Source organism: Haliotis asinina, chromosome 2 (assembly GCF_037392515.1).
Source record: "Haliotis asinina isolate JCU_RB_2024 chromosome 2, JCU_Hal_asi_v2, whole genome shotgun sequence".
Taxonomy (NCBI): domain Eukaryota; kingdom Metazoa; phylum Mollusca; class Gastropoda; order Lepetellida; family Haliotidae; genus Haliotis; species Haliotis asinina.
The window spans coordinates 34454490-34469392 of NC_090281.1; the positions used below are offsets into that span (position 1 = coordinate 34454490).

Genomic DNA, 14903 nt, shown 5'->3' on the forward strand with positions numbered 1-14903 from the left:
ATTAATTGGCAGATCTTGATGAACTTGAAATGCTGTTTCGTGGTCGTGGTTTCTGCCGTGATTGTCAGGAGGATAAACTGTAATCCTAACAGATGCTTCCATTTGACTAAAGGGCGGTTGGGTAGCCTTGTGGTTAAAGCGTTCACTCGTCACGCCATAGGGCCTTTGTGGAGAAAGGGACAGCCAGGCGTTCGAGAAACACGTGCACATGTACCAACAAGTTAATGATTCATTTACCTGTGGAATGCTGTTTCATGGTCTTAGTGTCTGCCAAGATTGTCAGAAGTATTAATTGTATTCCTAACAGACTGGTTCCATTTGATTAAAGGGCGTTTGGGTAGCCTTGTGGTTAAAGCGTTCACTCGTCACGCCATAGGGCCTTTGTGAGAAAGGGACAGCCAGGCGTTCGAGAAACACGTGCACATGTACCAACAAGTTACTGATTCATTTACCTGTGGAATGCTGTTTCATGGTCTTAGTGTCTGCCAAGATTGTCAGAAGTATTAATTGTATTCCTAACAGACTGGTTCCATTTGATTAAAGGGCGTTTGGGTAGCCTAGTGGTTAAAGCGTTCTCTCGTCACGCCAAAGCGACTTCGTGGAGAAAGGGACAGCCACGTCTTAAAGAGGCACGTTCACAGGTGCCGACATATCATTGATTCATTACCTGTTCTGTGCCTTCTCTATCCTTTCTTCCACACATGTGCCTAGATTTTCGAAGCTCTCCTAGCGCTAAGAAAGTACTATAATTAACATTAATTTACGACTATCTTAGCACTAAGAAAGCTTCGAAAATCTAGGCCTTGGCTGTCCCTTTCCCGTAACCAGTAGTGAATTGTGTCCATATTTTAATGATAGTTTGTTAAACCACATGTTTTTTTTTTTTATATTTTTAGCACAAACATTATGCAAACCCTCACAGAGCTGATATGATGTTGTTTTTTTATTATGATCAGCGTTTCAGTATTATATGTTTACTAGTTTTCGAGATAGACTGCAATTCATCGGTCCGCTTTGGAGCCAAACGGACGACAGTAAATAGCAGTGAGGTTTTACATTGGCATAAACACACAAATTATGTTCATTCAAATAAAAATATTTTTATTGATCGTTTGTTCTTTCTCGTTAACATTGGTGTTGGACCGATTCCTTCATTAGATTCAAACAATGTCACCCATAAATGGTCTAGCAGCCACGTTACTAAGCAACAGTAGAAACAAATGTTGACGTAGAAACCTCAAAAGGTAGAATTATAATGAAAAGAGTATCTTCTAATACATCAGAAGCACATAAAGGAAGTGAAAACAAATATAGAACGCATTTTATTTTTTTTCTCTTAAACTTAAAAACATAAAGATGGAAGCAGGGAGTGCTTTACGTCAAACCCCATCCGACATTTATCACTTATTGAATAGTTATTTTACACGGAGACCATTACGTACTTCCGGTAATTGTATCTAGTTCCGATAAAAAGGAGAGAGGACGAAATGATAGTGCAAATGTTGTGACGTAAATATCTGTTAAATTAATTACGGGCGTGTACGTAGGTCGATATTTCGTGTCAACCAGGTTGGGTGATGCATGGACGTCACGTGGCATAGTGTTCATTTCTCGGGTTGCTCTTAGTAATGCCCGCCATTATGCCTTAAGAGAGAGTGAGTGAGTGAGTGAGTGAGTTTAGTTTTACGCCACACTCAGCAATATTCCTGCTATATTGCGGCGGTCTGTAAACAATCGAGTCTGGAAAAGACAATCCAGTGATCAACAGCATGAGCATCGATCTGCGCAACTGGGAACCAATGACGTGTCAACCAAGTCAGCGAGCTTGACCACCCGATCCCGTTAGTCGCCTCTTACGACAAGCATAGTCACCTTTTATGGCAAGCATAGATTGCTGAAGGCCTATTCTACCCTGGACCTTCGCGGATCTATGCCTTAAGAGCACCCACAGTTGAGCCACAGGCTGCCCTGTGTCTGGCGTACACCCTGGCAACATGCCGATGATGTCTTGGGAATATGTCATGAAGGAGTGAATGAGTGAGATTTGTTTTACGCCGCTTTTAGCAGTATTGTAGGCAGTTAATATCGCGTCGATGGAGAGCAGAAATGGGCTTCACACATTGTTCGGAATTGAATCTAGGTCTTTGGTGTGACGAGTGAACGCTTAACCACTAGACTACCCCACCGCCCCCGATATGTCATGAACCTAAAGGGCCAGTCCAGTGTCAGTATGCCTTCACGTCGAACCTATCCTTGACAATATGGAGATTGTTTGGTCCAGACTCGATTATATAAAGGCCGCCGTCATACGGCTAGAATACTGTCAGAGAACCTCACAAACCGATTCTCTTAGTCCCCTAACACGACAAGCATGAGTTTGCTGAAGACCATTTCTAACCCGGGTCTGCCGCCATCTTTGAACTGGGCGCTTAATCTTGATTCGTCGGTTAACACGCATATATTGGGATAATGGTGGATTTTTCCTTCGCAATGCTTTACTGATAATAGCATCAGATGCCTTGAGCTTGCATGTTATATTTGCATGGATATGTGCGCTATATAAATATTCAATTGTAATTTTAAAAATATAATTATTCACGGGGTCCTGACTATTCAAAGTTCACGTAAATGTTGCACATCCAAACTGCACTGCTGAGGCAATCGCAATCTGAAGCAGCGACCTGACTGTGTATATATGGCCAGTAAACTTCACTATTTAGATAAGGCTGTCTGTCGTGATTGTCAATTACTGGTGGAATACAGAGCGCTCTTCACCGCGGTCAATGCCTCATTTCCGTGCCTGCAGGAACAGCATGTAGGTCGATGTTGTGTTGATACGGGAGGACAAAACACACGAGGTCTGAGTGCGATACTGCAATATGTGAGCAAGACGTCATTACAGGACAAATCTCAAAACAAAAGTACTGTATATTTGCGTTGCTGCATGAATTCGCGTTAGTATTTCGACCTGCCTCATTACGATTCACAGTTCATAAGTTTTACCTCATGATGAGACCGGAACAGGCCCCGAAACATGGCATCAAAGAATAAAAAGAAGATGTATGTAATGCAAAAACGTCTTTATGTTCATGACTGTAAGGCCATTTTGTTTGGAAGTGTAGAATGTCTTTTTGTAGATTCACGCCGCACTCAGCAGTATTCTAGCTATTTGACGACAAGACAATCCGGTGACTGACATCATGAACATCGGTAAAATGGCGTGACCATCCTATCCCGTTAGTTGCATTTTACGACAATCAAAGGATACGGAAGATGATTTAAACCCGTATCTTCTAATTGGTACAGAGGTGAAATGGGGTTTAATTAAATATAAGGTTCAAGCTAATTGCACTAATACAGCGGTGTGCACGCATGGGTGTGTGTATGTGCGTGCGTGCGCTTATTATCCGGACTAACACCGATTTTATGGTGGTAGCATGAGGTAGTCTACGCAGAATATCTGACTTTTAAATACAAAATATGTATCACAATCACACACACACACACACACACACACACAGAGAGAGAGAGAGAGAGAGCGAGGGAGAGAGAGAGGGAGAGAGAGAGAGAATCCAAAATCACTGGATCACTAGCTTGGCACCTTGGCGTGCGCTTATTATCCGGACTAACACCGATTTTATGGTGGTAGCATGAGGTAGTCTACGCAGAATATCTGACTTTTAAATACAAAATATGTATCACAATCACACACACACACACACACACACACACACACACACACACACACAGAGAGAGAGAGAGAGAGAGAGAGAGAGGGAGAGAGAGAGAATCCAAAATCACTGGATCACTAGCTTGGCACCTTGGCGTGCGCTTATTATCCGGACTAACACCGATTTTATGGTGGTAGCATGAGGTAGTCTACGCAGAATATCTGACTTTTAAATACAAAATATGTATCACAATCACACACACACACACACACACACACACACACACACACAGAGAGAGAGAGAGAGAGAGAGAGAGAGAGAGAGAGAGAATCCAAAATCACTGGATCACTAGCTTGGCACCTTGGCATGCGCTTATTATCCGGACTAACACCGATTTTATGGTGGTAGCATGAGGTAGTCTACGCAGAATATCTGACTTTTAAATACAAAATATGTATCACAATCACACACACACACACACACACACACACACACACAGAGAGAGAGAGAACGCCATTTCTGGGAATCATCACTGCAACGTCTTCAGGTACGACGCTGCCGGCCATCGATCCAACCACACACTAATCAATCGACCACGGAGACAGTCTCAATTAAAGTACACACTAATGAATGCTTAATCAGACTTTGCCTTCAGCAACGGTGTTGGTGTGTGATTTGACCAACGGGATGGGGTGGTCAGATTAGGTCACTTGGACGATGCATACCATCGTATCCCGTGTGAGCAAGTCGATGCTCATGTTTGCAATCACTGGATAGTCTGGTCCTCGATATTTTTTCACACCGTCGTTATGCTGTCGTTGAACTATAAATAAACACTATCATGTCCACATTCACTTTACATACAGTATTTCTGACAAACATGTCAAACCTGAACTCAATAAACCTGTACGAGTGAGTAAGTGTAACTTACCTTTGCTCAAAGGCTATAGTGATGATTGGGTCAAAGATGTATATGTAGTACGAGGGTCAAAATATAAGGGTTAATATTTTTCAGACGATGCCTAACAATGCAAACTGTCGCCTTGTCATGGTGTCGTGTTTTCCTCAATTTGACGACTTCCGTAACAAAGAAAATATTATATCCGTGCCTGTAAAATATCGGTGTATTCCTCGCTCTCGCTCGGAAAATACCAACATTTGGGAACTCGTGTCGGTAAGATATTAGGATGACACGGGCACTTACATAATATCGTCTATTTAATATCTCCAAATCTCCATAAGCGGACAGTGCACCTTTAATGGCGCCAGTAGTGAGAACTTGGAACCTGGATTCAAACCTACGGTCATAGGATTCTGGTGCTCCCTAGGGAAGCAACTCCGAACAGAGTATTGAGGCGCCTCAGACACTTGAGCCACCCTAGTCGCTAACGCGTAGTTGAGTTTGTTAACTTTTACGTCGCTTTTAGCAACATTCCAGCAATATCACGGCGTCAGACACCAGAAACGAGCTTCACACATTGTACCCATGTGGGAAATCGAACCCGGGTCTTCGGCGTGACGAGTGCACGCGTTAACCACTAGACCACCCCAGCGCACCTAACCCGTAGGACGAGTAAAGCCTGAATGCGAGTAAATACAAGTTCTGTGTTAATGTTTTGAGAGTTTAACTTCACGCCATTGAGTATGTTATGTGAAACCAGGCAAATGTTCCTTTGAGATGAAAATTATAGCGAATTTGTTCGTTGTTGATTTCGTAATCAGCACAGCCCCAGCGTACAACAATCTGGTCTACACGGACTTCCTGTGAGGCGGTACCGTTGCGTATACGAATACCGGAAATGTTTGGGTTGAATTTGGTACGATTTTGGTTCTAGTATCACAGGTTCAGCGACAACGATCTTTAAGTCTATACGTTCTTACCCCGGCGCGATTTCAATTAGGTTTGCTATACGGAGTGTCGCCGTGAGCTGGATCATCCTAAAAATTCATTAGTTGCCAGGGAAACGATCCGTAAAGTTTGAAGAAAAGTGGCACCCATGGAATAAACAAATTAACGTCCAGTAATTACTGAAAAAAGACGAATTTAGAAAAAAAAATAATTATACACATATATGTTTATCTGATTTTTAAAATTTTCGAACGATCTATCAAATCATGGCGTAAATCAGTGTTAAAGAAACCCTTACAGTCCAACATTGCAGTAATCTCAAAGGGATATGACAACCTTTCTCAGTTTTACTAGAGACGTTAAATGATACTTGTGAACAACTTCCCGACAAATGAATATTTTAAATGGACGGTAAATAGGTCAAATTCTGAAATACCAACGAAACATGATGGTGAATAGGATGTGTTTAAAGCATTTTTTTCTCTGCGAAAGGAAAAAAAAGATGTGTATGTTTTGTTTGCTTGTTGTTTAACGCCGATATAGCATTATATACCAGCTGTATGACCACGGTCTGTAAAAATAGAAATTGGACCAGACAATCCAGTGACTGACATCATGAACATCGATCAAAATTGGGATACAATGAAATGTGTCGATGACCCGATCCCGTTAGTCGCCTCTTACGACAAGCATAGGTCTCTGAAGACGGATGCGAACTCGAATAATCTTGAGTTAAGTTAAGGGAGCTTAAATTGGTTTAGGCTGCAGACAGGATGTTGATAAACACAATAAGCAACGCAGCATACGACCAGTATACATGGACGCCCAATCACCATTTTAGTCAACAAACTTCATTGTGGGGCTCCTCATTTATTTTACTGAGACCATAGGCGTGAAACCATTTTTAACCATCTTATCAATATTCTGTACCACCAATCTCATAGACAGAGGCAACCGTGAAGATCCGCGTCAGCATAGGTCTTCAGCAAACCATGCAGGCCTGACCAAGATTTACGGGATCGGGTGAACAGGCTCGCTGACTTCAGACGTCAGAGTATCCAAATTGATGCTCATGCTGTTGACCACTACAGCTTGTCTGATCCAGACTCCTCTACTTACATATTGTCACCACATATAGCTGGAATATTGCTCAAAGTGGCGTTAAACACAAAACAAACAAACAAAACACGGCGGGATTTATATCCTGGGGGTAAGTTTTGACCTTGAATCTCTGACCTTGAATACCAGGACAGCTGCAATGTTTTCCCCGTTTAATGTCATTCAAGAAAGTGAACATGCAAAAACAAAAAAAGATTAACAGCAAGCACACCATGTACAACATCGAGTTGTATCTTTGTTTTTACCATTATACTTCGCTAAATGAAAGTATTCTTGAGAACTGTACATATACCCGTATACTTGTATATATTTCTTGTTGGCATAGCTGCTCCTGATGACTCTTAAAGTACGTTATTATTTTTCAAACATATTTCATTTTGATACAGAATGTCCTCACTCTAACCACAATGCCAGCACAAACTAGACCAGACAAATTATTGTTGCAATATCGATCAGATGACATGTAGACTTGCAGCTAAACTGCACGGCCGTCACTGCCTCCTTGTCACCTACAGTTCCATGACGTCACAGCGATGTAGGGCCTGGTTCATTTCAGGACTGTGTGGCGCGTGCGGCACAGAATATGGCGGATACCAAAACATCGTCGCGGTGATGCCGCTGTAGACGAAGAAATCGCTGCCGTTTCTTTTTCCTGGAAGCATCATGGGTAAACGCGGAAGCAAGCTAACATCAAACGAAGTGAAGGATCTCATGTCATGCACATATTGTAAGTATCGACTGATCGCTTGTGACAAGTTGCCGCGCATTGTCAGACAGTTAGCTGGTTCTATGTTTTGATGCTCTGACAAGCTCGTGTTGATGGCCGAGGCACGTGTAGTCTTTGACGCATATCGATTGTCAGCTGTATCATAATAAGTATTTGAGAATCACGTTACTCGATCTACCTAAATAAGCTGTAGATGCATCAAACTGTATCTGCTTTATGATACAGATACGGTCTACAAAGGCAAAGCCAAAGGTTTTAACATCCGTGACTAAGGCACGATCATCGTTCGCGCTGTCAGCTGGAGAATTGACAGAAGCGCAGAGCTTTGTGTTGATGATTTTTCCTTATGTATTTCATTTGCAATCAGCGGTAAACACCATCATGAAGTAACCTATGAAATATGGAAAATACTACCATGTCTGAAACGGATCCAGGAATTTTCAAAGGTGTTTTTTTTCTTAAGTTGTGAGTGTTTAGTCATCAGAAAAGAAACACAACCCTAACATACACTCCAACACGCTCACTCTCTGTTTTAAGGGCGAAAACTTGTAAAAGTCTGTGACGGACTCCATCAGTAATCATTAGTCTTATATAGAGATTATTCCAACAGATTTTTTATGATCAATCGATTTGGACAAATTATTCTTCTTTTTCACTATCTTGATCCTGTAAATATAACAGTCGACAAAATCCTTTCAGTTTCTTGTCGAGAGATCTTTCAAACATGCAGTTCTAGTGAAACTCTCTACCTGTTAACATTAAACGATTCTTGTTTGCAAAACTTTCTCTTCAATAGAACCTATTACTCTTCAAATCCACTTTGTATATTTAATGTACTCTATTCTCTGATGTTATTGTAGCGTCATGAATATGCACTAGTGTGTGGATACTGGCAGTCAGGCAGATTACAAAAGGCCATATTTGTCAATTCTGGTACAATATGTGTCATTGTCATGGATCATTATTGAAGAACCCTCACCCCTTTCCTCATCTTTCTGCCAGTACATTCATCAATCACTTCTGCAAGGTCTTGTCAATTCCAGTTAAGTAGTCTAGATGAATTGTGTTTGGCGTAAAAATAACACAGCCAGATTTCACGATTGTCAGATTGCCCGAAATAAACTACATGGCACCACATGTTTTTAGACTTGTTACAAGACGTGTTTTGACAAGCTGTCATTTTCAAAGTAATTAGTGCCAGACATCATGTACAAACAATTACTGTTATTATATCAACTTGCTGTCCAAGGCCACCAGCAGTAAAATGTCATGGGGCCAAGTATCACTGGTAGGGAACTTGGTTACAGTGATAGTGGCGTCTTTGTGATTTTTGCGACAGAAACTTTACGATATGTCACAGAGTGTTTGTGATTTTTAGTATCAGCAAGGGAAGAGTAAGGCAAAAATTGGCCTGTATACCTAGGAAATCTGTACTACAAGAGAGTTGAATTAAAATTTACAAACATTATGTCCAGATTCGATTCACTGACCAGACTGGACAAATCTTACTCCGTCAGCTATATTTTGGGATTGTGAATTATCTGTAAGAATGAAAGAATTTATTGTTACATTAATTTTGTAAAATTTCTGTGATGTTTGACCAATTTATGGAAATTGATACGTAAGGTTCTGCTTACAGACAAAACAGCATATTCCTTATGATGAAAGAAGATAAACCCTTGCTGGAACATTTTGTATTATTCTTTACACTTTTTGTATGGGATCATTTGTCACAATAAAATGATCATTTATCAAAGAATCGTACATATCGCAAAGTTTCCATCGCAAAAATCACAGGCTCCAGTCTCACTGTAAACATGTTCCCTACTTGTGAGGATTGGTATCGTAGAATCACTTACTGCACTGCCAGACTGACAAAACCTGCTTGTGTCTAGGTCATCATGCATGCATTCACTGCTGCTCTTGTTTGCATTTCATGCACTGGTGGCTTGTTTACTTTATCATAGTTTATGTCTGCTCCTCAACTGTGAAGTCAAAAATAACAGTTACATTTGTTTTCTTTAACCAAAGGAGAAAAAGGAGTTCTATCCTCTCATTTTGGTGACACTCACGGTGAGAAGGAATTTAGACTAGCTGGTTATGCTTGTTTGAACTGATTACTCTTAAAGGCATATCTCATTATAGACTATTATATGAAGTTAGAGTGGAAAGTTACTTTGAAAGATGATACAGAAGACAAGCATTTGGTTGGCAGAATTTGAACTTGCTGTATTTACGGTCTGGGCAAAATGTTCGAGTCTTTTGGTTTGAACATGGAGCTTAGCATAATTTCCATAGAATGTTGTGTCATTTGATGTCAGATGGGTTTACTAGTGTTAGGAATTGGTTAAAATCTCTGATGGTATTTGCTTATTCGTTCATTACAACCTATCAATCATTGAAAAAATTGGTTAGTGTCTTTTATCAAATTTTCCTGGTTGTGTTTTCCCAACAACTAACCAAATCAGTTTATCACCATTTATGAATTTTTCATGTTATTCACCAAATGTGACATGAATTTGGTAAGAAAACTAATTTGTTTCCAGCCTTGACATACTGAAGAAATTTCATGATTCTAATTTGAGTGTAAAAACAGAAATTTAAAAGAACAAAACTTGCTTTCATTGTGAATGTTGATGGATGCTGATATGTTACTTCGCAGTTGAACCTATCATATTTGAATTTTTGAGTAGTTTTTTGCAAATTTGGTAAAGTTTGTTTTCTCTGATGAAAGATGAAAACGGACAATTATATTTTGTCAGTATCATCTGCATGGCGTCTGATGAGTCCCTTAAATGGAAATGTAGGTCAATTCAGTGTTTAGAGAATGCGTGTTGGCAATATGGGTATGTCTAGACCAATTAAGATCTGCACTTTTATGGACTGAACTTTTAATGTAATTGATTCACAACACAGCCAGGAAGATTTTCATTCAATTCTCATCTTTTATGAAATTTCATCTCAACACACTAATGATCACGTGACATCCCCCGATGTGTTTGGGCCTAATCTTCCAAGGGGATTTGTATTTGTAACGTCTACAATGTAAAATACTAACAGTGGTTTTATCGCTTTTGTAATGTGTCAATGTGTGATGTGCTTCAGTAGTATGAGTCAAGCTGTCTGTGCAAGCGCTACAGCCAGGTGTTGGTGATAACTTGTACATGGCAATAACTTGTCACTAGCCAGTAGTATGTTATAAACATATATTTCCTGGAGTCTTTACGATAAATTATATACTGGTGTAAATCCTGTGCTTATGAAATGTTACAGAAAAAAAACAACCTCGTGAAAAATATTGTTAAAGCCAAACAAGTGTTCCAAAATTGTTTGTGTTTGATTATGAGAAAACATGATGGATGGCTTGGTCATGTAGGCCATCACTACCGTTTACTGTAGGCAGAAAGACTCAGGGTTTAAAGTCCCAATTTGTATTTGTTGCTTCAAATTTTTATTTAAAATATAGAAATGTTTGCTTTCAATATTGAGTTAAATACTCACAGCTTTTTGAAATGCTACTAATACACTTAAGTGTTCAAAGAAAAAGCAAAAACAGGAAGACCTGACAATTTTTACCATTTAACTTATTGGTTTCTATACCGTTGTACAGAGTCTAGCGAACTTTAAGGCCTGAGAAAAAATAAAAAATGTTGTGGTTCTGATTACCTGACCAACCCTTTTATTCTGTTACTGACCCAATTTCTTTAAGGGGTAAGAATGAAAAAACCTCCCAGATGCCATTCTTTTTTTTTCAACCTTAAGGGACATCGGTCATTCTATCAGAGAAAGTCAACTTGGTGGCTGCATGCTTGAACAATTACACATTGATAAATGTGTTATCAGTTTCAACTTTACTTGTGAAAAAAGGTGTAAAGAAGAAATTCCTTCCTTTATTTTAAAGAGGTGTAATCAGAAGCACAACATTTCCTTTATTTGAACTAGTAGAAGGTTGTGTCAGCTAAGCTTTTGAATTGACCACTGAGATCACAGCTTACCATATCAAGAAAGATATATTTTCGCACATACCATTTGAACTTTTACCTTAAACATGTTTGATCTTAACCAGTTACAATTGCTATACAGACCTCAAGTCTGTATTTTGGTATTTATTGTCACCTGCCGCAACAGGGTACTATGTATTCAGCATTGTCTGTATGTCCATGCGTCTCTCGGTCCCGATTCTTGCTAACACGATATATCATGAACTGTTGACCATATTTCAGACTCTTATTGACATGATATCTCATGGACTGTTGTACCCAATGTCTTCAAATTTGGTGACAGTCTACACTGGGCATTACATAGACACCAATCAACTTGGATGACCTTGACCTAATTTTCAAAGTCACCATGACTCTTAATGCAATATCTCATGAACTGTTATACCCAGTGTCTTCAAATTTGACAGCCTACATTGGGGGAGTATGGAGGCACCAGTTGATTTTGGTGACCTTGACCTTATGTCCAAGGTCACCACGACTCTGACCACATTTTAAGCTCTTGTTAACTCAACATCTCATGAACTGTTATACCCAAATTCTTCAAATTGACAATGTGACAGCCTACATTGGGGGATTACACAGCCTTCAGTTGATTTTGGTGACCTTATCTTATTTTCAATGTGACCATGACACTTTGTTCACTTTTCAAAGTTACGTTAACACGATATCTCATAAAACATTGCAACTAATGCCTTCAATTTAGTCGACAGCCTACATTGGGTGATTATGCAGATACCAGTCATTTCGTGCATCTTTTGTATGACCAAAAGTGAAAAGTAGTGAATATGTTTTAAATACAGTCATCCCTTGCAATAACGTGCTTCGCGATACCGCGGATTTGGTTAAACCGTGGGGTAATCTGTGGCTCCCATAAAAAAGTTGAACTGCGATCACACCCTTCTACAAAATCGAAAATACCTCAGCAACAAATCCGCTGTTATGTCAGGAAATAGCGTAAACTAGTGAAATTCAATGGGGAAGGCAACTGACTGTTTATCGTACATATCCATTTTTTTTCAGATGCTTAAAACATGCAGGGTTTTCTCAATAATAATTCTACCAACAGCGAAATATTGTAGTAAATCTAACTTAAAAGGACAAGACACAACATCAGTCAAGTACTTACAGTGTTTGCTGTGAAGCAACACACCATGCTGTAGGGCATGTAAACAGTCATCCGAGAATGAATGGTGTCAGAAAACACATATTTTTCATTTAATTCAATCCCATTTTTATTCCTAAACATGTTGACAGAAACAACGGAGACACCATGGCATTACCTCATTCCATGTGCGTACAACTTCTGTTTACCACAATTGTGAGGGTCCATTTTTCGCGCCTACTGCGATAGCACCAAGTTCACATTATTCTTAGCAATCACGAACAGATTAAGTGTGATAATCCATGGACTGCAAGACCTGCGTTATTGACTCACTGAAGTCATTTTTAACAATTAAATGGCCAACATTTTGTTTTTCACAAGCAAAGTTGCACATACCACGGGAAGTCAGCGGTGATGTGTCAAATTGTCTCCTACATAAAATGTAACCAAACAAGTAACGGTCTGCGTTCATTGTTATGCAAAATACGTTTGCAGAAAAATGCATTATATATTAGTCTGATAGCAATATATAATATATCTGTTACAATAACTGCTTAATATATAAAATATCCTGATAATGGCATAGAAATTATTTAATGTAATATTATTGCATCAATTTTAACTGAATCACCTGCACATTGAACGAAAACTTCTGTACACAGCTGATCGCTATTGCCGGCTTAGTTGAATAACATGCAGCATTACAGGAACAACAATTAAGTTATTAATTAGCAATTTCTGATTGCAAGTTTCCCGTACATATATATGTTTTTATTTTCAAAGTTTGTTTAGTGTCACCTTCAACGATACAATATAGTTTTGACTAGGCACAATACACGAAATAGCAGTTTTGTTATGTCATTGGAAATAAGGATTTTACTTGGCCTTTGTTCCACATCATGTAATAGGTACCATAATCCGGGGGATCATCCGTGGACCCCAAGACACGCGTTATTGTGAGGGATGACTTCTTAAGCAGCGGAGGGCATTGCCACATTAGTGGCAAACACTTTTTTGTGTTGTTTGGAGTCCTGTCTTTCCTGTTTCTGCAGACATGTTGAGACATAAAATATACACGCTGTTTTTGCAAAATCTTTTACACTCAATTTTCAAACATTTCTGTTTCAGTTGAAAGAAAGGAACTCCAGCAATGGTAAGGACTTAAGGAAAATATCATTTATAAGAATTCATGGGCTTCCTGGGGATATTGAGCTAAAGGCGAGTAATATAAGACCCTCACAGTATTGAAACTGAGCAGGTCCCTTGGCTCCTAGAGGTGTTTTTGTGGAGAAGACTAAAGTAGGTTGTTTGAGTGAGTTTCGTTCAGTGTTCACGAATGGTGTTTCAAAGTAACTGGACATTGGGTCCTGTAAGTTTCAGATGTCTATCTGACCCATTGAAAATTCACTGGACCCACAGAGAAAAATTAAAGACACATTTCAGATTTAACTTTTTTCATAATTGGCAAATTATTAACATTATATAACAACAAACGTTATAAACATAAATTTCTGAACAGTGAACAAAAGTCACATGCCTCAAATAACAACTTCAGGCAAAGTTATTGTGATATATTCAGACACTGAGGCCAGCAGGTTGGGGACTTCTGTCTGACCGTTGGGAAATCTGCCGGATTTGTCAGATGGTCAGACACTATTCATGAACACTATATCATTACTCGCCCGTTGAAGATACTGCAGTGTAATATTTTCACTTCATAATTACACTAGTGTAATACTGCTTGACGTATTACATCAAAATGGTTGAAAGTTGTGACGTCACAATGCTAATGTTGATGTCGCGATTTTACTAGACCTTGCTTGACTTGAAAGATGAGTATCCTCACACTATAGGCAACTTCGCCACAGTTTCTGTCAGTTTATGTTGGCGAGCAATAAACAGAATACTAAACTCGCTTCCGTGAATAATCGTTTAAAGATTTAGTAACTCGCTTTCGCTCATTTGATACCAAATCATTAACTCGTTTAATAAAACTGGTATTACACGGAAGGTCGTTTAGTATCCTCTATGTATTACGCTGCTTTCAGCAATATTCCAGCAAAGTATGCTGATTAAGCAATATTTTCCAGCAATATCATGGCAGGGGAGCACCACAAACAGGCTTCACCATGTTCACTCATCATACCCATGTGGGGAATTGAACCAGGGTCTTTGACAGGACAAGCAAACGCTTTAGCCACTGGGCTACAGCACCACACTGCAGAGTAGTTCAAGAACTAATTCCAGGGGTCCCTGATATTTGCTTCTACATACAGTATTTCAATTTAGACACCCATAAATGTTTATGAGGCAGGGCATTAACTGAGTTAAGTTTTACACCCTGTCCACCTTTACAATTGTCCTGCTACATAGTGGTGGCCTGCAAATAATTTTTTTTCTTTTTGTTTTATTATTTTTATTCCACAGTCATATG

General features: G+C 39.4%; 1 protein-coding gene across 1 annotated transcript in view; it reads left to right on the top strand.

The window, feature by feature from the left end:
- Window positions 1–7171: 7171 nt before the first annotated feature.
- Window positions 7172–14903, top strand: part of LOC137273644 (neuronal calcium sensor 1-like) — a 69504-nt gene continuing 61772 nt past the window's right edge. Inside the window, exons 1-2 of the mRNA XM_067806424.1 lie at window positions 7172–7366; window positions 13598–13622. Coding sequence (XP_067662525.1) covers window positions 7303–7366; window positions 13598–13622 — 89 coding nt within the window. The 5' untranslated portion in view covers window positions 7172–7302. The remainder of the gene's footprint in view (window positions 7367–13597; window positions 13623–14903) is intronic.